The 25,815-nt window shown below is 37.5% G+C and overlaps 1 protein-coding gene across 3 annotated transcripts in view; it reads left to right on the plus strand.

Annotated features, from left to right (window-relative positions):
* The window catches only part of LOC132407433 (nuclear receptor subfamily 6 group A member 1-like), a 297,024-nt gene that overhangs the window by 51,351 nt on the left and 219,858 nt on the right, over positions 1–25,815 (plus strand). For 2 of the 3 annotated variants that reach the window (XM_059993924.1, XM_059993926.1), the window contains one exon: positions 5,815–5,871. The exons of the other annotated variant lie outside the window; for it this stretch is intronic. In XM_059993924.1, coding sequence (XP_059849907.1) covers positions 5,815–5,871 — 57 coding nt within the window. The remainder of the gene's footprint in view (positions 1–5,814; positions 5,872–25,815) is intronic. 3 annotated transcript variants of the gene reach the window in all.

Raw genomic sequence — 25,815 nt, forward strand, 5'->3', positions numbered from 1 at the left:
GAGTGGTGCCACAACAGGTCTCTCATCGAATGTCAGCAAGATCAAGGAGCTGATTGACTTCAGGAGGAGGAAACAAGGTCCATGAGCCAGTACTCATGGGTGGATCAGAGGTGGAGAGGATCAGCAACCTTAAATTCCTCAGTGCTCTTATTTCAGAGGACCTTTCCTGGTCCTTGTATGTAAGTGCAATCATGAAGAAGCATGGCTGCTCCTTCATGGGAGTTTCTGAAGATTCGGCATAACATCTAAAGCAAATTTCTGTGGAGAGTATATCTCAGCCTGGTGTGGAAACACCAATACCCTGAACAGGAATTCCAACAAAACGTAAAGGATACAGCCCAGTTCATCACAGGCAAAGTCCTCCCCACGACTGAGCACATCTACACAGTGTTGTCGCAGGAAAGCGGCATCCATCATAAAAGGCCTCCACCACCAGCATGAGGAACAGTTATTGCCCCTCAACCATCAGGCTCTTTAACCAGTGGGACAACTTTAATTAACTTCATGTGCCCCATTACTGTTCTCACAACCTATGGACTCACTTTTAAGGACTCTTCATCTTGTTTTCTCAATATTTATTACTTTTTTTTCATTTGCACCTTTCTGTTTTGCACTTTGTCAGTCCTGTTGGGTGCAGTCTTACAATTATTTTTTTGTTTCTTGGATTTTGAGTACAGGTAGTCCCCGAGCTACGAACGTCTGACTTACGGACAACTCGAACTAACGAACCGAGGAAGGAGAATGCCATCTGCCATTTTAAGTTGGATCGCAAAGCCGTCCGCCATTTTAAGTCGTTGCCATTGACACTGTGTTGAGTGTTAAACTTTGTATTTGGCTTGAATGTTTCTTTGTAAGATTCACCCTGACCACCCCCCCCCCCCACCATTCCGGTTGGCTGGTGGCGCCATGAGATCAGCGCCGGGCTTGAGCACAGAGGTTTCTGAGTTCGATCTAGTGACAGACCGCTCCTGTGCCGGATTGATGTTAAGCTCTCAACTCAAGCTCATTTTTAAAAAAAAAACACTGCCACCTCCAGTTTTAATTCCCATGCGGAATATTGTGGATGATCAAATACCCAAACCCAGCACAGCCCCCACTTGTCCTATTTAGCCTGTCTCAGTGCAGTGGTCCTTAGGACCCAGCAGACTTCGGGAACGGGCGCCCGCAGTGTTTCTGTTCCATTGACGGGAAGCGATCGCAATTGAAAATAAAGTGGAAATAATAAAGTGTTTGGAAAGAGGTGAAACACCATCAGTCATTGGAAAAGCATTAGGCTACAATCGGTCAACGATCGGAACAATTTTAAAGGATAAAGTGAGAATGATGGAGCATGTGAAAGGCCCTGCCCCGATGAAAGCTACTAAGCAACGCAGTGGTTTAATTATTGGAATAAATATGTTTCTTAAGTGTTTTATATGCATAGAAAGGTAAAATATATACTATATACTAAGACAAACATTTGACTAACTGACTCTAAATAACACCGGAAGTACTTGTTGCGACTTGCGTACATATCTGACTTAAAGACGGACTCAGGAACAGAACTCATACATAACCCGGGGACTGCCTGTGTGCCTGTAAGAAAACAAATCTCAAGATTGTATATGGTGACATATATGTACTTCGATAATGAATTTACTTTGGACTTAAGTTTGTAGAAAGGTGCTGGAGAAAGGACAGCAATATCATGAAGGATCCCACCCATTCTGCTCATGGACTGTTTGGCTCACTCCCATCATGAAGACGGTTACATAGGACACCAGACTCAAACACTTACTATCCCCAAGAAGTAAGGCTGATCAACACCTTCGCCCACTAACTGATCCCACAACAACTACTTTTATCATTTCCTGTCAGTCACCTTATGTACAGACATTCCTCTGCATAGAGGCAATCTACAGTGGTGCTGGAAAATTTGTGAACAGAACATAGAATAGTACAGCACATTACAGGCCCTTCGGCCCACAATGTTGTGCCGACCCTCAAACCCTGCCTCCCATATAACCCCCCCACCTTAAATTCCTCCATATACCTGTCTAGTAGTCTCTTAAACTTCGCTAGTTTATCTGCCTTCACCACTGACTCAGGTAGTGCATTCCACGCACCAACCACTCTCAATGAAAAACCTTCCTCTAATATCCCCCTTGAGCTTCCCTCTCCTTACCTTAAAGCCATGTCCTCTTGTACTGAGCAGTGGTGCCCTGAGGAAGAGGCGCTGGCTGTCCACTCTGTCTATTCCTCGTAATATATTGTACACCTCTATCATGTCTCCTCTCATTCTCCTTCTCTCCAAAGAGTAAAGCCCTTGCTCCCTTAATCTCTGATCATAATACATACTCTCTAAACCAGGCAGCATCCTGGTAAATCTCCTCTGTACCCTTTCCAATGCTTCCACATCCTTCCTATACTGAGGCGACCAGAACTGGACACAGTACTCCAGTATTCCACAGTACCCCCACATCCAGGTCATTAATAAAAATCACAAAAAGTAGAGGTCCCAGAACAGATCCTTGTGGGACACCACCATTCCTCCGGTCTGAATGTACTCCCTCCTCCACGACCCTCTGCCTTCTGCAGGCAAACCAATTCTGAATCCACCTGGCCAAACTTTCCTGGATCCCATCCCTTCTGACTTTCTGAATAAGCCTACTGTGTGGAACCTTGTCAAATGCCTTACTCTGAACTCTATGTAGATCACATCCACTGCACTACCCTCATCTATATGCCTGGTCACCTCAAAGAACTCTATCAGGCTTGTTAGGCATGATCTGTCCTTCAGAAAGCCATGTTGATTGTCCCTGATCAGGCCATGATTCTCTAAATGCCCATAGATCCTATCTCTGAGAATCTTTTCCAACAGCCTTACGTGGAGCAGCCTGGGGAATATTCTGTCAGGCCCCTGTAGAATTTTCTGTTTCTGCATAAATATGAGTTAAAAAGTGATCAGATCTTCACATGTCCTAAAATGAGATAGAGAACCCAATTAATTAAATAAATAACACAAAAGCATACTTGTTCGTTTATTTATTGCAAAAAATTTCCCAACATTACATGTATTTGCTGCAAAAAGTATGTGAACCTTTGCTTTCACTGACTGGTATGACCCCTTTGTACAACAATAACTTCAACCAGTTGTTTCTGATGACTGTTAATCAGTCCTGCACATCAACTTAGAGGAATTTTAGGCTATTCCTCCTTACAAAGCTACTTCATCTCTGGAATGTTGGTGGGCTTCCTTGCATGAACTGCTTGCTTCAGGTCCTTCCACAACATTTCTGTAGGATTCCCAGGACTTTGACTTGGCCATTCCAAAACACATTTTCTTCTTTTAAACCTATTTCGATGTTGATTTACTCTTGTCTTTTGGATCATTGTCTTGTTGGATTATCCAACTTCTATTAAGCATCAGACTGCTACCCTGACATTCTCCTGTAAAATGTATTGATACAATTTTGAATTCATTGTTACCTCAATGATTGCAAGCTATCCAGGTCCTAAGGTAACAAAGCAACCCCAAACAATGATGCTCCTTCCACCATGCGTCTCAGTTGGGATGAGATTTTGGTGCTAGTGTGCAATGCCTTTTTTCCCTCCAATGTGCATTTCTGCCAAAATGTTTATCTTCTGTCTGATCTGTCCACAGAATACTGTCCCAGAAGCATTGTAGAACATCCGGGTGGTCTTTTGCAAACTTGAGACATGCAGCAATGTTTTTAGTTTCGGAAAGCCATGGTTTCCTTGTGGTGTCCTTCCATGAACACCATTCTTGTTCAGTGCTTTTCTTGTAGTAGACACATGAACAGAGACTTTAGCAAATCCTAGAGATTTCTGCAGGTCTTTTGCTGTTACCCTCTAGGATTGCATGTTGTTTCTTCGTATGATCTTTGCAGGATGTCCACTCCTTGGGAAGAATTTCCTCCATTTGTAGACAATAACTCTTACTGTGGTGTAATAAACAACTCGGGTCTTTTAGAAATTCTTTTGTAGCCTTTTCCTGCTTAATGCATCTCTTCAATTCTTCTAAGGTCCTCTAAAAGTTGTTTTGATTGAAGCATGGTGCAATAAACAGATCTTTCTTGAGAACAACAGGCTCTGTCAGTAACTTGACTTTGTGCACACCTCCAATCTCATCGATTGAAACACCTGATGTCAAATAGCTTTTGTAGAAGACATTACCCTAGAGGTCCATACTTTTACCAACAAATACATGTAATATTGGATCATTTTTCTCAATAAATAAATAAATGAACAAGTATCATGTTTTTGTGTTATTTAATTGAGTTCTCTATCTAGTTTTAGGACTTGCGTGAAGATCCGATCACATTTTAGGCTTTGTGCGGAAATAGAGGAAGTTCTACAGGGTCACAAACTTTCCAGCACCTGTGTGTGTGTGTATGATCTATCTTATGTATTTATACTTTTCATGTTATTGTTTTCTTCATGTTTTTTGTGCTGCATTGGAACTGGAGTAACAATTATTTTGCTGCCCTTTACACTTGTGCACTGGAAATGACATTAAACAATCATGAATCTTGCATTCTAACACTCCTTTTGTTTTACATATTGTCTCACTGTTTTCCAGTTTGTATCAGTTTCACCTATACCACATGGCGTAAGATCTCCCTTTCCCCCTGCCATTCTCTCCCAACTTCTTTGCCTGTTCCTCTTCTGAAACTCCCCTTTGCAGTTCCATTCACCAAATATATATTAACACACAAACAAAATTTGACACCATGATGATGGAATTCACTGCAGATTGAGATGATTTGATGACTTGTAAACAGTTAAAGACTATACTGGTGAAGTAGCATACTAGATATAGTATTGGACTGGCAATGCTAAAGACTATGAATTCAATTTCTATCATGCTTGTTGTGAAATTGAATTTAATTAGTATTGGATTACATGAGGGATTGAAACAATGGTTATGTAGGCTGACTTGCCCAACCTCCAATTCCAGTTACAACAAAATAGATAATTATTATTCAAGTTAAGTGAAGATTCCAAATACATTCTAGGACTAAAAGGGAAACAAGACAGTTGTATTAGCCAGTTAAATTGTATTAGTCATGATTAAATCTAGACACATAGTGTCTATCAATGAAACAGTTGCATTTTGGGAAATTCAGTTCCACTTGTGGCAAGTTGCAAGCTGAAGACATTTATCTTGTAATCTCATAAATACGTAACCTCTTTTGACACATTCTGCTATTAATGTAGCGCTAAAGTTGTTCCTGCAGCGGTGATAGAGACCTGTTCGTCTTGAGGCTGTGGTGCAGACATTCTCCTTAAATTTACAAAGTACAGTATCTTTATACTTGGATTAGGCACTGTTTTTTAATTGATGTACAGGCATTCAAATTATCCGTTCTAGAGCAATCTAGGACGAAAATGTACAGTCATCATGTTTCCTGCATAATTCATAGGCATTGTTTGTAAACCTTCAGGTTTCATTGATGGCTGGTGGTGTCATGCCTAAATGCATCTTTATTTTAGTTAAGGCTTGGTTACCATGGTGACGACCTTGGGGACTACTCTGGAGTTATCCCTGTTGTCATAGAGACCATCCTGAAATAACTTATCTATAAATACACTAACATAAAGGCTGCTATGATCTTGTAGCTTGTGATGATGGGTTTATATACAAGAGAACATTTGAGTGGCTGCTTGTTCCTTGTCTCTTATTGCTAAGTACAAACCAGGTCTGATTTGGTGGTGGACTAATGGATTCTGTGGTATAATATGCTATGTTGTTTCCCCTGTTGGTGATGCTTCACTTCAATATATTTGACTTTTATCCTGATATCTTTACAGGTACAGATGTACAGCATTTGGAATCCTCCTCAGTGCTTCAGATGAACTCACTAAACAGTGAGTAGTGGTCCAGCAAAATATTGAAGTTGCAGTGATGTAGCATTTTACTCTTAAATATTTTGTCCATGTGTATTTTTGTTCTCTCTACTCAGTCAAGTTATTTGCATAAATCTTGTAAAATGCTATGCTAAATTTCATGGATTGTGAAGTGTCATGTAAGGAGCATTGTATATTAAAATGCCTCCTGTTTTGTTTTTGTCAGTTAATGGGATAACCCCAAAACCTAAATACTCGGGATATTCTTTTTCCTCCTTCAAACCCACCCCACCATCTTCCACCCTTGCCTCTTAAAACTAATGCAAGTTAACTACCTAGATAGATAGCATTACATGATGAGTCACTTCAAAAATTAAATTCCCTCCCTTTGTTTCAGTTCCATTTTACCCTTGACTCTATCCATCCATATTACCTCATTGTCCTTTTTATCTGTATTATTGCTTCTACATTTATTTCTGGTCCTATGTTGAAGTCATCCTCCAACTTTTGTCATTTAAAAAATCAGATCAGGACCTCACTAACTTATACATGTTATTTGTTGCTCCATTATCACTTATTTGAAGTTCCTATCTTTTTGTTTAATTCTTTTCTGGACTTGACCATCTCCATTTCTTCACTAATCCTTCCAGAAATCTTGAGCTCCACTCATTCTGGCCTCTTGTGTGAGTTCTTTCCATTCATTATGCAACCACTGACAGATGTAACAGTGTCTGCTGTCCTGTGCTTTGAAATTACATCTCAATCTCGCTACACCTTTCACTAAGTAACTTAACCTCTTCCATTAAATTGTTCCATTTTAACTTGTCTCTGTGCCTTCATAATTTTAAGGTTGTTTGCCGAGATTTTTCATTCGTTCCTTTTGTATTTTGTGAACATATTACTATTTTGAGCTGATAAATTTGTAAACATGCACTGAAATTGCTAATTATTTTGCTATGTTGCAGGAACTTATTCATCAGATAGCAGCAGTGATGCTTTTTGTAAGGATAACATGCACACAAGCGTAACAACAACTAATTTAGTTTCTGTCAGTTACTGAAAATGGTGCAAACTTACAATTGGTTGTCATTTTAATACAGAGTACCTGCAAGATTCTAAATAACAGCAAGTGTTGAAACTGCAGATCAGTCAGTTATTGTGGGGAGAAAAAATGTTTGCATTTCAAGTCAATGTTTTTTCATTGAAACTGAAACGTGTAGGACGTTACAGGCCTCAAACAAGTACAAAGGTTTGTCAGGGTGGTGAGGGCATGTTAGGAAAGGTGGATGCAATAGTGAAGGCTGGTGATAGTTTGGGTTGTGGAACTTTTGATGTGTGGAATGCAGAAGAGCAAATGATGAGGAGTAATGGTGTAAGGCAGTAGGGAGAGGGTAATAGGACAGGTAAAGAAAAATAAGATTAGAGGAGGCATAAATTGGAGTAGAGAGATCAGTGGTAATTCTTATGGCTGGATCTGAAATTTGTTGAATTCAAAGTTGATCCTTGTTGACCAGTCATGGTCAAATAATCCTTAGCCAAAATTCAGCCTATTTTCTTTAGTTTTATAGCATCTGTTTTTTACTCAAAAAAGGCCATACTGGGTTGATAGGAGCTGTGATAGATTCTATTCTCAAGAAACACATAACAGGAACTTGAAGTAATAATTGGATTGTGTAGTGTCAACAAGTATTTATGAAACAGAAATCACATTTGACATATCTGATAAGACTTTTTTGCAATTACAATTAACAGAATAGTTAAGGGAGAAACGAGGGCATATGGTCCATTTGATAATTAGAAGGTCTTTGATAAACGTAGTACATAGACATCTACAGCACATTATAGGCCCTTTGTCCCACAATGTTGTGGGGACCACATAACATATTCTAGAAACTGCCTAGAATTTCCATATTGCATAGCCCTCTATTTTTCTAAGCTCTATGTACCTATCTAAGAGTCTATTAAAAGACCTTATTGTAGTCGCCTTCACCGCCATCACCAACAGTGCATTCCATACACCCACCACTAAGTGGAAAAACTTACCCTTCCCTACCCACTTCCAAGCGCCTTAAAACTATGCCACTCTCTTGTTAACCATTTCCACCCTCGGAAAAAGCCTCTGGCAATCCACATGATCAGTGCCTCTCATCATCTTGTATACCTTTATCAGGTTACCTCTCATCTTCCATCGCTCCAAGGAGAAAAGACCGAGTTCACTCAACCTATCTTCATTAAGTCACGCTCTCCAATCCAGGCAAAATCCTTATAAATATCCTCTGCACACTCTCTGTAGGATCCACGTCCTTCCTGTAGTGAGGTGACCAGAACTGAGCACAGTACTCCAAGTGGGGTCTCTAACCAAGGTTTTGTATAACTCTAACATTATCTCAGGGCTCTTGAACTCAATCCTGCAGTTGATGAATGCCAACATCCCATATGTCTTAATGACACTGTCAAACTACGCAGCAGCTTTAAGTGTTATATGACATGGACCTCAAGATCTCTCTGATCCTCCACACTGCCAAGAGTCTAACAATTAATATTCTGCCTTAAAACTTGACCTACCAAAATGAGGCATTTCACACTTATCTGGGTTGAACGCCATCTGCCACTTCTCAGCCCAGTTGTGATCTTATCGATGTCTTGCTGTAACTTCTGACACCCCTCCAGACTGTCCACAACACCCCAAACCTTTGTGTCATAAGAAGTCATGAAGAATTTTATACACAATTATAACACTGAAGGTACAGGCAATCTCTAGATTATGCAAGGGTTTGATTTCTGAGAACTGTCTTAAAGCTAATTTCACCCCAAGTCAGATGTGTCCATTTTCTATGGCTACGTACATTGTAGTTCTGCATGCTTTCTTTTATTGAATAATCACTAAAACTGCCAATAAACTATTGAACATGTACTGTATCTTATTAATGAATACTGTGAAAGATGTATTGCTAACTTCAAAACTGTCTTAAAAATGTATAAGAAAATTTGTGTAAAGTTGGACTTTTACAAGTCAGGTTATTCGGTACCTGGGAGCCCCTGTATATCCATCCTTGAGTAGGGAGACCACACCCGGACATGCTATTCCAAGATTTCTCTTAAAAGCTATATATAATTCTATTTAACTTCTTCTACATACTCAAGACACTATTCCTCACATTGGTACAAGTAGTAAACAAATATTTACTTGATCTCCTTATTCAAATCATTGATGCAGATTGTGAATATCTGGGGCCAAAGAAAAAATGTTCACCTAGTTGATTCTTGGCCTTGAGGTGCTTGTACTGTGACATGTTAAGCAGGCAGGGATTCGAATCTTGTGTGCAGCATGGTTTGACAGAATAGAAGTGAAGTTGATATAATTCCCCTGGCTGGAATGTACAGAACTGTGAGTCACAATCTCGAAGTAGTGGTGGACATCCAAACCAAATCAAAATAAATCACCCAGAAGGTAGTGAAACCTTGAATTTTTTTCCCCAGGGGTGCTGTGAGGAATTAGCTTTGAAGTATACTTGACAATTTATTTGTAAGTGGTATCAAAGACTATAAAAATAATTGATGAAACTGTAGCTTAGCAATTAGTGTGACACTATTACAGCTAGGGATGTTGGAGTTCAGTTCTGGCATCCTCTGTAAGTAAGGTTGTATGTTCCTTCCCATGTCCGAATGGGTTTTCTCCAGGTAGTCCAGTTTCCCTCCACGGTCCAAAGGCATTGTTTGTTAGTAGGTTAATTGGTAATTGAAAATTGTCCTGTGACTAGGCTAGGGTTAAACCAGTGGGTTGCTGGGCGGTGCACTTGAAGGGCCTATTCCATGTGGTGTGTCTAAATGTGATAAAAGTTTGGCCATAATATTAAATTGCATATACAAGTGTATAAGGCTTAATGACCCAGTCATACTGTTATTTCCCATGTTCTTGAATTAATTACATGCATTAACTAACTAATGTGGGTATTGAAGAGACCGGTAAGCTTCAGTGGTAGTGTCTTTTGGCAACCTTGCAAGATATAATCAGGCTGTCAGTGAGCAAGGTTGTAGGAAAATGTTTGCTGGCCTTTATTATGAGAGGAACTGAGTTTAGGAGTAAGGTTGACCTCTTGGCATGGTATTGGACTTGAGACCTCATCTGCAGCTTTGGCCTTTTCTGAGGAAGGATGTTCTTAGCATGGAGGGAGTACAGCAAAGACTAGGTAAATTCTTGGAATAGCAAGACAGTAGTTTAAAGAAAGTGATTGGATTGTATTGAGATCTATAAAATCATAACAGATCTGGGCAGAGGAATGGAGGGTGTTACCATTAGCACGGGAGTCCAGAACCAGAGATCACATCCTCAAGATATGGGGTATACCAATTAGAACTAAGAACAGAAGAAATTTCTTCATCCAGAGGTGATAAGTACTGCAGAATGGAGTGAATATTATTAAATGTATCCGTAAAGAAAGTAGATGTGTTTATTTCCAAAGGGAAGAAGGGATGAATGGAGAAAGTGGGAACAGGGTACTGAAGTGAGCTACCTGCCATACTCATACTGAATGGTGGAGAAGAGCTTGCTCCTGATATTATTTTTTAACATTACTAGATCTGGCAGTATAAATTTTTCCTTTTTCATCACTTCAGTGATTTCATTGTCTTTGTTATTTTGAGTCTAGAGCATTACAGCACAGAAACTGGCCCTTGGTCATCTAGTCTGTGCCAACCTTTTATTCTGCTTAGTCCCATTGACCCACATTTGGGCCATAGCCCTCCGTACTCTTCCCATTATGTACTTATCCAAAATTCTCTTAAATGTTGCAGTTGAATCTGCATATACAGTTCTGCTGACAGATCGTTCCACATTCTCACTGCCCCCTGAGTGAAGAGGTTCTCTTTCAGGTTCTTAAATATTCCACCTTTCACCCTTTGTTGCCTCCTTTTTGCATCCTTGCACATTGTTTGCTCAGCTTTCTCCCAAATTTTTAAAATACTAAAGCTGTCTTACTGTCAGTTTTTTTTGTTGCACATTCTTTAAATTGTGGATATGAATATTTAATTTGTTGGTCTTGAAGAAGGCTGTTTTTGATCTCCTGTGGGTTGTAGTTGTGTTGAGTTGCAAATAACTTTACAATAGCGATTAATTTTCATGATTCAAAGTATGTTTCTTAAAGTAAGATGTTACTTAAAAAAAAATCAGACATTGCTTTTAAATGGGATAGTTATTTCTTTTAAATACTTACAGAAATCTTCCACAACACTAACCTGTATTGTGAGAATTCAAATGAAGGCTTTAGTTGAAAGAAGTGTATAAGCTGAAATTGTCGTAAAGAATTGTTATACCAATAGATCTATTAAATGAATCTAAATGAATATAGTACAGTATTTACATTATTTTGGCTAACTTGAGTTTCTAAAGCAAATCAACTTACATTACAGATTCAACAAATTTTGCTGAATAAAGATATTTGGGCTGCAGTTTGCATTCACTGATCAGTGAGTTGTTCAATACTAAAACCCACCGACAGCAATGAATGTTTATTGCAACCTTTGGTCAAGCATATTCCATTTCTGGTAATCTTCACTTTTATTGTTTGTCCATTGTTTGACATTTTAAGAAGGAGGGTTTGAAACAAAAACCAGAGTATACCAACAATTTTTTTAGTAGTTTCGAAATAATGCATTGACATGCTCTCTTTTACTGATGTGTATGGGTAAATGAGATAACAATCAGGATTCTTTAAACAGCAAAGTCAGTGAGATTTAGATTTTAATGCATTGGGAAATTTTGTGCGTGTAAGTTGTTTCAGGCCCAATGTAATCCTTGTGTATTCCATATTTTAAAATGATTTATTCTGTGTAATTCCTCTTATTCCTTGCATGTACGGAGCTATGTGGGGCAAATTGTGGATTTTTTTTCATTAAATACATTTAAAAATTAATTTCTCTTGTCCTCAGAAAATACATCAATCACACAATTTTTCTGCTTTCACACCTGGTTTCTGATCACTCATGAGAATTGGTGCTTTGCAAGAGCAATTAAACTTTCAGTACAGTTATTGGTGTCTCTAAACAGTGTAATATTCATAAGCAGTAGCAGTCAGTATAAACTTGGGACTGATTGCAAACACCAGAAAGGTCTTTTTTTAAAAATAAAACATGAGAACCATTAGCTGAGACCAAGGGGAAATAGCATCTCAATATCTGTGTTGTCAAGACATTTAGAATACATTTCAAGGAGAAACTTCTGTTTTACTAACAAAGTATAGGTTTCATTGGCAAAAGTCAGTTAAAGATAAGGCACTGCTCATTTGTCAACAGAATTTTATTGGAACTGTCTTAGAGGGGGTGGGCTGGGAATTTGAAGTAATGGGTTCAAGTGGCAGAGACCATACTTGTGGTAAAGTAGAAGTCTCTGCCAGATGGTCAACTGAATTGTAATTTCCCTCTCTAACACACAAGATTGAATTGTGAATTGAAAATAGTACATGAGAATTGCCGGAGTGATACAGAATGTTCCCTTATGATTGCTTAAGGGAGGAGAGGCAAAGAGATGATTTGAGAGATGATGAAATCCTGGAGATGGCAGATATGGCAGGAAACTCCAGCATCTTCAACATGAAGGTGGTGGAGTTTGCCGTCAAAACGTTGGTTATAATCAATATCTGTACCCGATTGGAAGCTCAAGAAGAGTTTATTCCTTCATGTTAACCTTTTTCCTGCACTTGAATCCCTACTCAGCTTTTCATATATTAAATTCATCAATTTATTCCTTTGTTCATATTTTTTGACCTATTAAATGTATCTGTACTATCTCTTTCAGCCTTTTCTCATGGTAGAAAGTTCCACATTTTATCAGTCTTTCATAAAGAAGGTTCTTCTAGAACACACTTACATTCAGTTCTGTTTGCATCATTATAGACCAGAGTATAAATATAGGAATATCATAAAAAATAAGAAATTAAAAGGGGGATGCAGAGAAGATGAGAGAACATGCCTATTGAGGAAAGGTTGAGCATGTTGGGGGGTTTCCTTTGGAGTGAATGAGGATGAGAAGTAACTTGATAGAAGTGTTTTAGAGGCAGAGAGTGTCAACAGCCATTGCCTTTTTCAAAGGGCAATAATGGCTAACATGATATTTTAAGGTGATTGCAGAAAGTATAGTGGGGATGTTAGAGATTTTTTTTACAGAAAGAGCACTACATGTATGGAATGTACTGCCTAGAATGGTGATTAGAGGCAGATAAGACTCTTGGATAGCCCTCCATTTTTCTTTCAACCATGAGCCTAGGTGGGGGGGGGGGGGGGGAATAGATTGATTTTGTAGTAGGTTAAAAGGTCAGCACACCATCGTGGGTCAAAGAGCATGTTCTGTGCTGTAGTGTTTTATGCTCTGAATTCCCTACTGATTTTTTTTAATAGACCAGACCTTTCTAACAAGTGTCTATAAATATCATTCCAAATATTCGCTTGTCAAATTAACATCAGAAGTTTCTACCATCAATAGGCATCAGTCTGTAGTATCTTGTTGACAAACCATTACTACTTACACTTTTGAAAGACCTTTGTATGATAGCAGATTTCAAGAGGATGATCATTTATTGGATTTTCCTAAATTGAGATTTTAAAGCTTTTAATATTTTCTACTTTGGGTGATTTAAAATGGGAAAATCCTTTTCAAGAAGAAATGAGTGCTAACTTGAAGTTTTTAATTAGCCTACTCAAAGTCCTCAGTCTCTGTCAATTTGGGCTCAGAATAGACATAAAGCTTATGTTAACCTTTTGATCTCACAGAGGGATACAATTTCACACCCTTTGAATTTGAGGCAAAGCTGTTGGAAAATTTCTCATGTTTTGGCTCTGCTGTGATCATGCAGCAGAGATTTCTGCCTGAAAGTTCAGTGATGAGTTAACATTTTTCCTTTCATTGTAGATGGACTACTGCAGATGACCTATAAGCAAGTTGTTCTTTGACTTTCAATTCAGACCCATACATGTGAGAATAAAGCATGTAGATAGAGGTTTGTTAACCTAAAGGCTTGAAAAGCCATCAAACATACCAGATGGGAAAATTCAGCTAAATGCATGTAACATTTTCTAGTGCAGTTTTAGTTTGGGGGCAGTGTTTTTAGTGAGCTCAGTTATTTGTTGCAAAGTAAAATTCCTCATTAAAAACTTGAAACAGATTGGAGAAATTTCCTGTAATGAGTGGAGGGTACAATTAATACTTGTGCTTCTGCATGCAATGCCCAACTTTCTGTGTTATATGAATACAATTTGACTAGTTAGTTGATATAAATTATAGTTCCAATCCCATTTTAGCAAATTGTGCAAATTAACAACAATGAATGTAATCTCTGAAGTATGTTTTTGTTAGTTACTGGATTTTCATAAAAGCCCATATCTGAGGTATGCTTCAGGGAGGGGAACATGATACTCCTTCAGTAAGGCTTTGAAGTTTCATCACCGTTCTTCTGTTACAATAGAGAATATAGTTCAAAGAAGAGTACATCATTAGCTGTAAAGCACTCTGAGATGCCTGAGGTTCTAAACCCCTCCCCACCATTGAGCACATCTACACAGGGCACTGTCACAGAAAAGCAGCATTCATCATCATCATCATGGACCCCCACTATTCCAGGCCATGCTCTCTTCTCACTGCTGTCATCAAGAAGAATATACGGGAGCTTCAGGACATACACCACCAGGTTCAGGAACAGTTATTGCCCTTCAACCATCAGGCTTTTGAATCAGAGGGGATAACTTCACTCACTTTATCACTGAGCTGTTTCCTCAACCTATGGACTCATTTTCAAAGACTCTTCATCTCATGTTCCCTATTTATTGCTTATTTACTATTTCTTTCTGTGTTTGTATTTGGAGTTTGTTGTCTTTTGTACATTGGTTGTTTAGTCCTGTTAGGTGCATTCTTTCACTGACTGTTTTTTGGATTTGATGTGTATAACCACAAGAAAAGGAATTTCATGGGTGTATATGATGATGTATTTGTAGTTTGATAATAAATTTACTTTGAATTTGAGAAAAACAGTTCTCATTGGTTAGTTTTGTACTGTATGATTGACTTCAATATCCGCATCTGAATAATTGCATTATTAAAAGAAGTGTGGTTTAGTAAACTAATCTGAAAAGGAGAGGAAAATGGAGGTAAAAGAGTAACATGGTACTGGATTCAGAAAATGTGAGAAAGTCTTAAAGTGAAATGTTTTTCATTTGGTGAAGAAAAAGTACAATGGAAAATTGTTTAAGAAGCATAATGAATGCTTGAGGCTAAAAGTTAAAAGTACTGGTAATTTAGAAAACATAAGGCAAAAGGGTTAGATCTGCAAAAATACTTGAGAAATAATTAAACATGAGATTCTGCAGATGCTGGAAATACTGAGCACCACATAATTCATGAGGAACTTAGCAAGTCAGGCAGTGTCTATGGAGGGGCATAAATAGTCTGTCAGGCTGAGACCCTTCTTTACCATGAAGAGGTAAATGAAACTTTTGAAACTAGATGTGAACCAGTTTTAAATCAATCAGACCTGGTTTTAGAAAGAAGTAGTAGAATTCAAGGTGAATAAATCAGTGTATTCCAATGACAGTTAATATAGTTTATTGAAGAAAGTGAGAGAATAAAAATGAAACAGTTCTGCTGTCCTCAGAAATATAACTTGCAACAGAGGGCTGGAGATGAGCTTGTCCAAGGGGCAATAGAGAGTAGATTGCAGAGCAACTGGAGATGCAAAAATATAATAAATAGAAGCAGCAATTGGCTGTATGACCTCTGAGCCTGTCCAGCCATTCAATAGGATCATGGCATATTTAGTTGATTAGATTAGCTTTATTTGTCATATGTACATCAAAACATACAGCAAAAAACATTGTGTTAATGACCAACGGAGTCCTGAGATATGCTGGGGGCAGCTCGCAAGTGTCACCATGCTTCCAGTGCCAATATAGCATGCCCACAAGTTAATAACCATATTAACCCATACACCCTTGAAATGTAGGAGCAACTCTACGTGTTCCACTGGAGGCCGTGTGACACAGCATCCAAGCTGAAGTTGGTCCTGCCTCCAGTTTTCACTTGGCAGAAGGGAAGCTCTATTGTGTTTGACTGCAGACTGCTGCAACATTCATAGACTCAGGGTTTTGGACTATTTTTTTGTGTGACTGTATTTTACTGATATCTTATGCGCTTGCTGTCTTATATGTGCTACATTTCTTGTGCTGTGTGTGACTGTTGGTGACTTATGGTATTTATTGGTAATTATCTTGTCCTCAGTAATGCTGTTTGTTTGGCTGTATTCATGTATGTTTGATTGACAAACTTGAATTTGGTCATGGAGAACAGACAACTCCTTACAGCAGTGGGAGTTGAACCCTAATCACTGGTGCTGTAAAGCAATACACTAGCCATTGTACTACCATGCCACCCTATAACTCTTGACTAATTCCAGTCTTATACTTGTTCCCTATAGTCCCTAATGGTCAAAAAATAAATTAATGTTAGTGAAACTGATATTATAATCCATTATTCATGATGGCAATTTTGAACATTTAGAAATATTTGGAATATTCAAGGTCATAAAATGGGGCTTTGCTAAAGATGAACTTTATCTTCCTTTGTTTTAAAAGAAAGGCTTTATATTTAAAAGTAAATTTAGTGCTGCTTTTCTGAAGGTTGGTGCAGGTGTGTAGGTAGGTACATGGTATAGTTAGCAGACAGTGATGGGCAACAGTTTCAGACTTGCAGGTATTGCTTGAACTGAATAAACTAGGGTGTATATCCCTGGAATCAGTGAGAATGTAGTCTCAGTAGCTTTCACAGTAGAACTGTGATTAGTGATTAAGTTACTGAATAAGCCACCATGGTAACTGAATACTTTGAATTTATTTTATTTTTAAATAAAGTTAGTAATGGATTGCTGTAAAACATGTATCTGAAGTATGGATGCTCTTTATGGAAGGAAATCTGCACATTGAGCCGGATTTACAGCAGTGTGCTTGACTCTTGTCTAGTAAATAGTCCAGCACCAAATCATTAAGACAGTGCTTTGACACCACTATAACCACCACTTCAATTACAAATGCTAGGTTTACCAGTAATAGCTGTGTTCAATAAATGAAGAAATGTATTTTGGATCATGCAATATATTAAGGATGTGAACAGGATATAAGAAATAAAAGTGGGATTCAACCATTTGGTTCCTTGTATCTATTCTGCCATGCAATAAGATTATTGTTAATCTTGTACTTCAGTGCCACTCACCCCATTACTCTTGACTCTGTTAATATTCAAATGTCTAACAGTCTGTTCTCTGCCTCAGAGATGAGCCTCCATTGCTGTCTTGTGTGGAGAACTGCAAAGATTAACTGCCTTCAGAATGAGGATATTTCTGAATGGCTCACTCCTTTGAGTCTATGACCCCTAGTTTCAGGCATCTCAGAAATGGAAAGCATCTGCATGTGAGGCTTTCAAATTTCTGTATGTTTCAAATAAGATAATCTCCCAAGAGATTATGTACCCTGTCTATGCCATCTCCTCATATGGAAATCCCTCTGTCCCAGCAATTAACCTGGTGAATTTTCTTTCCACTTACTCCATTGTAAGACCATCTTTTCTTGGGTGTGGATAGAGGACCTACATGCAAAATTCCTGGTGCAGCCTCAAGAGTTCTGTGTAACTGTAGTATTACATTTCACTCTCACACTTAAAATCTTCTTGGGGGGAAAAATATTAGCGTTTCATTTTCCGCCTTAATTCCTTGCTGTAGCTCTGTGTTAACATACAGTGATTCGTATATAAGGACAAGCCAGGTCTCTGAACACTTCACTTTCCATTTGATACTTGATGTTTTTTGTACTGAAGTGATGCATTTTTCTATATTGTCTTCTGTCTTGTCTGTATGTTTCCTGAAGCTTCTTTGCAGCCTCCCCTCAACCTCAATACCCTTTATTAATATTAATAGTCTTGGCAATCATTAATGTAGCATTTCTCTGCATCACCCTCATCAGCTAGAGCATTCCAACTTGAGCCATTTATTCCTCTTTTCTAACAGGTAAACAGATCATATTAGATAATGTTATCCTTAAGCATAAATGCACTGATTTTATTTAATGTGTAACACTGGTCATTGCTATTAAGAGGGAAAGTACTAGTAGAGTACAAAAATATTTTAATACAAATGAATTAGAGTATGAAAGCTATAGTAAACATATTGTGCAGTAGTGTATCAAAAGAATAATTTTAGTTTGAGACAAAAATAGAATAAGAAATTTAACTAAAATTATAAAATTACTGGTAGTGAATTGGGAAAAATTGTGGTGTATTGGTGGCCATTATAGTGAGTAGACAGCTACAGGAAAATTCTGTGCAGAGGATATTTATGTGGAAAAGGCAGAGAAAATTGCAACTTCAAAAGTAAATGAAATTAATTTCAATGTAAAGGAAGAGTATGATTTACTATTGAGTGCTCAAGCAAAGATATGGATTGAACATTGCCTAACTGGTAGTATCTTGTGCCATAGTCGGCAGTTGTGAATTTTTGCTAAGTTGATCAATTTTAATATTGTTAATTTGAATGCAGCTATAGATCAGCAATGATCTAATTGAATGGTGGAATTTACTAATTGGATTGTATAAACTTGCATTCCTGTATTCCTTTAAAATAGAAAAACATTGTGATTTTTATTTGCTCTAGTTTGGATAAATCATTCTCATTTTTCTCACAAGCGACCTAAACTAAATAAATATCATTGATTAAGAACTTCAATACAAACCTTGGGCTTTTGCCTGGATGGAATGCGATTAGTACCTATGTCAGTGATGGATCTCAAGGTACAGCCAACGGTCGATGGTTTAATTTGAAAAGTTAAAACTCACCGACAGCGTTGAATGTTCATTGAAGCCATCAAAAGAGAAAAGGTACTTCATGGAAAAAACAGATTTTCTTCTCTTGATTCAGATGTTTAGGATACATTAATCTGTTAGTAGAACTGCTGAAGGTCATAACCTTACAGAATGCTTAAATATTGTAATGCTATTATAGTATCATGAGGATAGTATGATAAAAACTTTTTGAAAATGATTTAAATACAGATTTAAAAAATGCAGGTCATGTATTATAAACAAAGATAATGCTTCAGAAGTATTTTGTATAACTGTTTGTATAGCACTTGTATATCTTACAGTCTAAAAGTTCTGAATGCAGGTCTTTTCAGATTGTTTGGAACATAGCTTGAATAATGTGAGCAATGATGCATAGTAGTGATTTCAAAACCTTGTTCCCAAGTATTCAGTAGTTGCTTTGCTAATAGTCACCATCTTTTGGCATGCTGGCCTTTATAACAAGAGGAATTGAGTATAGGAGTAAAGAGGTCCTTCTGCAGCTGTACAGGGCCCTGGTGAGACCCCACCTGCAGTATTGTGTGCAGTTTTGGTCTCCAAATTTGAGGAAGGACATTCTTGCTATTGAGGGAGTGCAGCGTAGGTTCACAAGGTTAATTCCCGGAATGGCAGGACTGTCATATGTTGAAAGATTGGAGCGACTGGGCTTGTATACACTGGAATTTAGAAGGATGAGAGGGGATCTGATTGAAACATTTAAGATTATTAAGGGATTAGACATGCTGGAGGCAGGAAGCATGTTCCCGCTGATGGGTGAGTCCAGAACTAGAGGCCACAGTTTAAGAATAAGGGATAGGCCATTTAGACCTGAGATGCGGAAAAACTTTTTCATCCTGAGAGTGGTGGATATGTAGAATGCTCTGCCCCAGAAGTCAGTGGAGGCCAAGTCTCTGGATGCATTCAAGAGAGAGTTAGATAGAGCTGTTATAGCGGGGTCAAGGGATATGGGGAGAGGGCAAGAACGGGGTACTGATTGTGTATGATCAGCCATGATCACAGTGAATGGTGGTGCTGGCTAGAAGGGCCGAATGGCGCACTCCTGCACCTATTGTCTTTTGATGGGCCTATGCAGTTGTTTTTGATTGGTTGGCATCATGCTGTACTTTGGTGAGAACTGAGATAGATGAAATCTCGAATAACGAGCAATTGTAGTACCTCACTTAATAAGCCCTAGGCCCTGGAAAACCATATCAAACACTAGACATTATTCATTGCAAAAACCTGATGTCTCTTCCTTTACCACCACCAAGTTACAGTAACCTACATCCTCCATCAGTGATTCCCAAGCACCTTCACAATAAGGCAGGGATTCACAACCTGGTACCACAGACCCCTTAATTGTATTGGGCCATGGCGTATAAAAAGGTTGGGAACCCCTGCTAGGTGTCAGATATTACAAGAACCAATGCCTGGGAGCAGCTTCTACTTTGAAATCTGCTGGTTTAGTCAGTGCCCAATCCAGAAACTTGGATATTCTTTCCTTTGTGTATAAGCCATAGGAACAACTGTAACAGTCTGCTGAGATGTCTTTGGAAGCATATCCCAAACCTATTAACTCCATGCACATTGTTGGAAAAGTAGCCGTTTAAGCAGATTAATTTAAATTTTAAATGAACTGATGTCAGAAAATCTGAAGTAAATTTCTTAGTGTGTTAGCATGCAGATGGTGATGAAAACTATTCTATTGCACAAGATAGAGGAAAACGGCACTTCATTGTAACACTTTTTTAATGTTTTGAAATGTATATATGAGTTAGATTTTGCTACTGGAATGATGACACAGAATTTGTTGTTAGGCTACAAAACACTTCTTGAAATATACACATGCTTAGTCTGATGCAGAAATTAAAAATTGTACCTTTTCCCGTATAGTACTTAGAATCAAAATTATGATAATCACAAGTATTTGTAAACTTAATTTTTTTAAAACTAAAAATATTGCAGAAATGGGAATGAATCTTTAATTGCATACTTAGCTATAATTTGTTCATTCATCTGTCTAATCCTACAATGTGTATAGATTGCTATTCCTTCAGTTATTATTTCAGAATTGTTTTCAAATAATTTTCTGATATTTTGTCTTCTGCATTAGCTTTTGTATTTATTTTTTTCTCACACTATCAATTTTTGTTCCTGGTTTGATGGTAAGAAAGACTACCTGAATAGCATGTATAATGACACATTAGTTGCTGGATGCCAGGGTAACTCTACAACTGACACCCAATAAAGAACCAACTTTAGAAAATGGGAATCCATGCTATGGAAATTGTTAGATCTTTATTGATGCTCTCTGTAAAGTCAGCAGCAAGCAAAATACCATTGCTTTGTGGAGTAGAATAAATGTAAAGGCTTAGTATTAAAATATATTTACTGAAATTTATTTATTGGATTTGCTTTTTAATAATAAAAAAATAATTACTTTTCTGTGTCAATTACTTCTAGGTTGAATGGGATCTACAGAGTAATAAATTACCTTTTATATTCTATCTCAAATGTGGTGAATAATTAGGACTCAATATATGTTTCATTGTATTTGACTCCTTTCAAAGTCACTGTCTTAAAAAGCACATATAAACCCATTCTAGTTCCTTGTTGAGACTTGGTGAAAGTGAATTTTTAATTCTAAGAACTCAAAGTATTTCTATCTCCTTTTTGACCTCGGAAACCTGATTTTACAAAAACCATTTGTGTAGGTTTCAGCTCCAGGTGTACATTTTATCCTAAAAATCTATAGTATTGAAATGAGGGGATGACACTTGCAGTATTATTTCACAGTTAGTGCTTGTATCTATTTCAAACTAAATATCTATGATCTAATAAGTTTAGTTGAAATTAAAGGTTACCTCTGTTAAGGTTATTATAGATTCAAGAATACAAATTGTTACAAGAGCTCTGAACTAAAACTGGAAATGATATAAAAAGTTAGAGGTGGATCGTGAGACAAAGTTGAGAAGCATTACTTACTTAAAACTTGGATTGTAAGCTAGGTACTCGATTTAATTCAGTAGTTAATATTATAGCAATATGACTGATCTGGAGTTGGAGTAGCTGCTGTATGTAGTTGTATATTGCCTCTGTACAATAGTTTTGATTTCATAAAACATTTGCATTATCATATTTTCATATAAACTACAGTTGTAGAGACCTTAACTGACAATTTAGAGATTTGAGTGCCTATCCCATCATGGCCCCTGTGAAATTTAAATTCAACTCAGAATATAAAAATAGCTCATCAGTTGATACAATCTTATATGATTGTCATAAAAATTATCCACTTGTCTTAAAGGCAGGGTATCTACCATCCTTGATTCTACCAAGACTACTTGGCTCCAATCCTTTAAATGCTCACTGATAATTGCCTTCATCAGTGCATCAAAGTGCCTAAAATCCCAGAAGTTCTCTGGCATCCAGCAATAAGGAATATCACTGTGGGAACATCTTCATCAGAAGAACAAAAGTAGATGAAGAAATCTCACCTTCTCTGGATTGGTTAGGGAGGGGAAAATAAATGCCAACTCTGCCAGTGATGTCCAAATCCTGAAAAACGAATATAGAAAATAAGCACAGATTAAAATTAGGAATTTTGACAACCATTAGAAGTTTGAATTTGTTGTTGTATATACTAATTACAAATACTTTTAATTTTGAGAAAAGGAGAAAGCTTTAACTTTTTTTTGCCAATGGGTGTCACATAGCATTGTGGTCTGTGATGGTGTAACTTTGGATTTGTGAGTCATCAGCTGCAGAATGTATGATCTCCACCCAGATATCTTGTTTCAAGTTAATTTCAACTCTGGTAATTTACTTATTTTAAATGGATAATTTTATTTTTATGGACTATTTTAACTGCCACTCTTAAATCTATTAAAACCTTAAGTTGGTTTTAATTATTCATTTTAGAGCATTTAATATGCTACCTTTATTTACAATTAGATTTCTACAGCATTAAAACAGGTTATTTGGCTCACAGTGTCATATTGACCATCATACCCTGTCTGTACAATTTCCATTTGCCCTACTTATTCAAGTGACTGTCCAGATAGCTTCTAAATTTCAGGACTTCGTTAGTCCTGACGAAGGGTCTTGGCCCGAAATGTCGACGGTGCTTCTCCCTATAGATGCTGCCAGGCCTGATGTGTTCCACCAGCATTTTGATTGGCTTGTCTACCATATCTATGCCCCTACTAGTATTTCATACTACTATTGTGTCACCTCTCAGCCTCCTTTGCTTCAAGGAAATTTCCATGTTCTATCACTTAAAATGTTTCAATTAAAACAAGGGATTTGCTGACATTGTCTTAGATTTTTGCCAGTGCTGTTCTAGTGGGAGAATGATATTGGCTAGTTCTTGTAAATGTTACTGCGAAATTATCTGGCTAAAAATGTACCATCATTTTGTAATACCATATGGAACAACAAATAAGTTTTCAACTGCTTGTTAAGTTTATCTTGTTATTGTACTTAGCATTTATATTTTAGAATATGGTTGTAGAAAGTCAATTTGGTGGATTTCAGTTAATTGTGCTGTCAATTAATTGGGGGCAGCCGCTTATTTGGGACAAATTTTAAAGAACAAAAACAAATTGAGAAAATAGCTGGGAGTCCTTTGTTTATTTGTGACACAGTGCTACTTAATTGGGCCAGGAGACTGTTGCTGAACAGTTTCTAACTAGTCAGTCGCATGCACTTTGCATGGCTGGACACTACACTGAACAAACAATTTTTAAATAGCGTCAGTTGTGGTCTTTGTGTTCAAAAGATAGCAGTTTTTGTCACTGGTTTTTGAGTAATACACAGTAAGTCAATTTAAAGTGTTTTACTCATTGTGGCTTTAAGCATTCAGGCTTGGAGATGTCAGAAATGGCTTGAGGTGTAAATGAAACATTTTAATACTTCAACTAGTTAGGAACTGCAAAGAATTGGAATGTATCGACAATCATCTTGAATGTTACAATGAAAATGAAAGTTTGGAAAATACAATCTTTGAAAGCATTGTTTGAAGGCAGTCCATTATCTGCACTAGCTGTTTATGCTGGTTTTCTTCATTTATAGTTAATCAAAAGAACATGGCAGTGTACACTGCATTAATTCCTCTAATTATTAGGAACTTGTACAGTTTTATAGAACTGTAGTAGTTTTGGTACTGTTCTGTATTTCATTTAAATACATAATTTGTTTACACATTTTTTAAATGGTAGTTGGTCTTTTTGTACAGGAGTCCTGACGAAGGGTCTCGGCCCGAAACGTCGACAGTGTTTCTCCCTATAGATGCTGCCTGGCCTGCTGTGTTCCACCAGCATTTTGTGTGTGTTGTTTGAATTTCCAGCATCTGCAGATTTCCTCGTGGTTGGTCTTTTTATACCTTTTAACTACTTCTATTTATCTTTGGCTAATTAAGACAGCCTCTTAATTGGACCAAAATATACAGGTCCCAATGTGTCCCAATTAACTGGAATCCACTGTATTAGTTTAGAAGGAATAAAACTGAATTTGACTGAAATTCTTTTTGACAACAAGGGTAACTATGGATTTTATGTTCATTTTATTGATGTGCTAATGGTATCATGCAAGTTGTTGTAGCTGTAGTACATTTTGAGCAATGAATGTATTATGTAAACTTCCAGTGAAGAGATTTGTAGTTTGAAAATTACAGGAAAGTATGTAGGGCAGCTTAAGTAAAACTTAAATTCTAATTTAAGTGCACAAGTTAAATGTGCTCTCACATTTATATAGTGCATTTAAATTAGAAATACAGCACAAGAGCCTTAAGAGAGTGTAGTCAAAGAAAAGGTGACATGTAACTTAATTCTTCAACCTTTTATGTTACTACTGAATTAGATTAATGCAAAGCAGTTAATCTTGTTAATCAAACCAAGCTGCGGAAGATGCAAAAAATCTACAGGAGTATTCAAGATCTTATTAAAAGAACTTCACAGTTGCAATTAGTGGAAATTAAAATTGATTATGAATAATTGCAAAGCACTCAAATTCGAAGGAGGATACTGATTTTCCAGAAGACAAAGGTTATTATAGCAAAATAAAGTTTAGCTGTAGGGCATTACATATTGGTGCAGGTAGAAGGTTGATTAGCTAATGTAAATGGAGAATAGGTATAAATGGGTATTTTCTGGCAAGATGTAATGAGTGTGTTGCAGTCATCAGTGTTGGGGCTTCAGCTTATGCAGAACAAGTGCTAAAGGTGCAGTTGTTGAATTTGATAGATAGGAATACAAGCTGTGAAGGGGTTATAAGGAAGGTACAAATGCACATTGATGAGATAAATAAGAGTTTTTGTAGACCCTCCTACTTAATCCTCAAGAATTAGGACATTCATTCTTGATGTTTAAGTATCTTTGTACCTGATCAATTTGCATTTCCATTGTGAATGCCAGATAATAGGCTGAGCTTTTTATGACTAATTTTTATTCCCTATTCTTAGCCAGCATTCTATTAATTTCAATTACTTTCTCGACCTGCTCAATCTGGCATACATTTGCTGCCTCATCTAAATCATCTTGAAAGCTCTTTGCATTCTCCTCAATAAATTCTGATCCACAGAGGTGTTTCTGGATTTCAATGTGGCATTCATCTCCTCGGTCTAAATGCACCACAGTGCAATTGGGTGTTGGACTTTCTAACCAACAGACCTCAGATGGTCAGGATGCACAGCTGTTGCTCCCTCCCCATCATCCTCAACACAGGTGCACCCTAAGGTACGTGCTGAGTTCACACATAACTACACAGCCCAACACCCAAGTAATTTCATTGTCAATTGGGCTAATGACACACTGGTGGTGGAGCTTATCACCAACAATGATGCAATAGCCTACAGACAGGAGGTGAAAGTGTTCAAGGTCTGCTGCCAGGCAAATAACCTGTTCCTCAATGTCAACAGGGCAAAGGAGATGGTTATCAACTTTGGGAAAACTTGCACAACTCACAACCCTCTTTATATTGCTGCACAGCGATGGAAAATGCGAGCAGTTTCAAACTCCTAGGAGTGCACATCTTGCACAACCTCTCATGGTCCTAGAAAACATCCTGCACAATCAAGGAAAGTCACCAATGCCTCTACTTTC

The sequence above is a fragment of the Hypanus sabinus genome, chromosome 18 (genome assembly GCF_030144855.1).
Source record: "Hypanus sabinus isolate sHypSab1 chromosome 18, sHypSab1.hap1, whole genome shotgun sequence".
NCBI classification, from domain to species: Eukaryota; Metazoa; Chordata; class Chondrichthyes; order Myliobatiformes; family Dasyatidae; genus Hypanus; species Hypanus sabinus.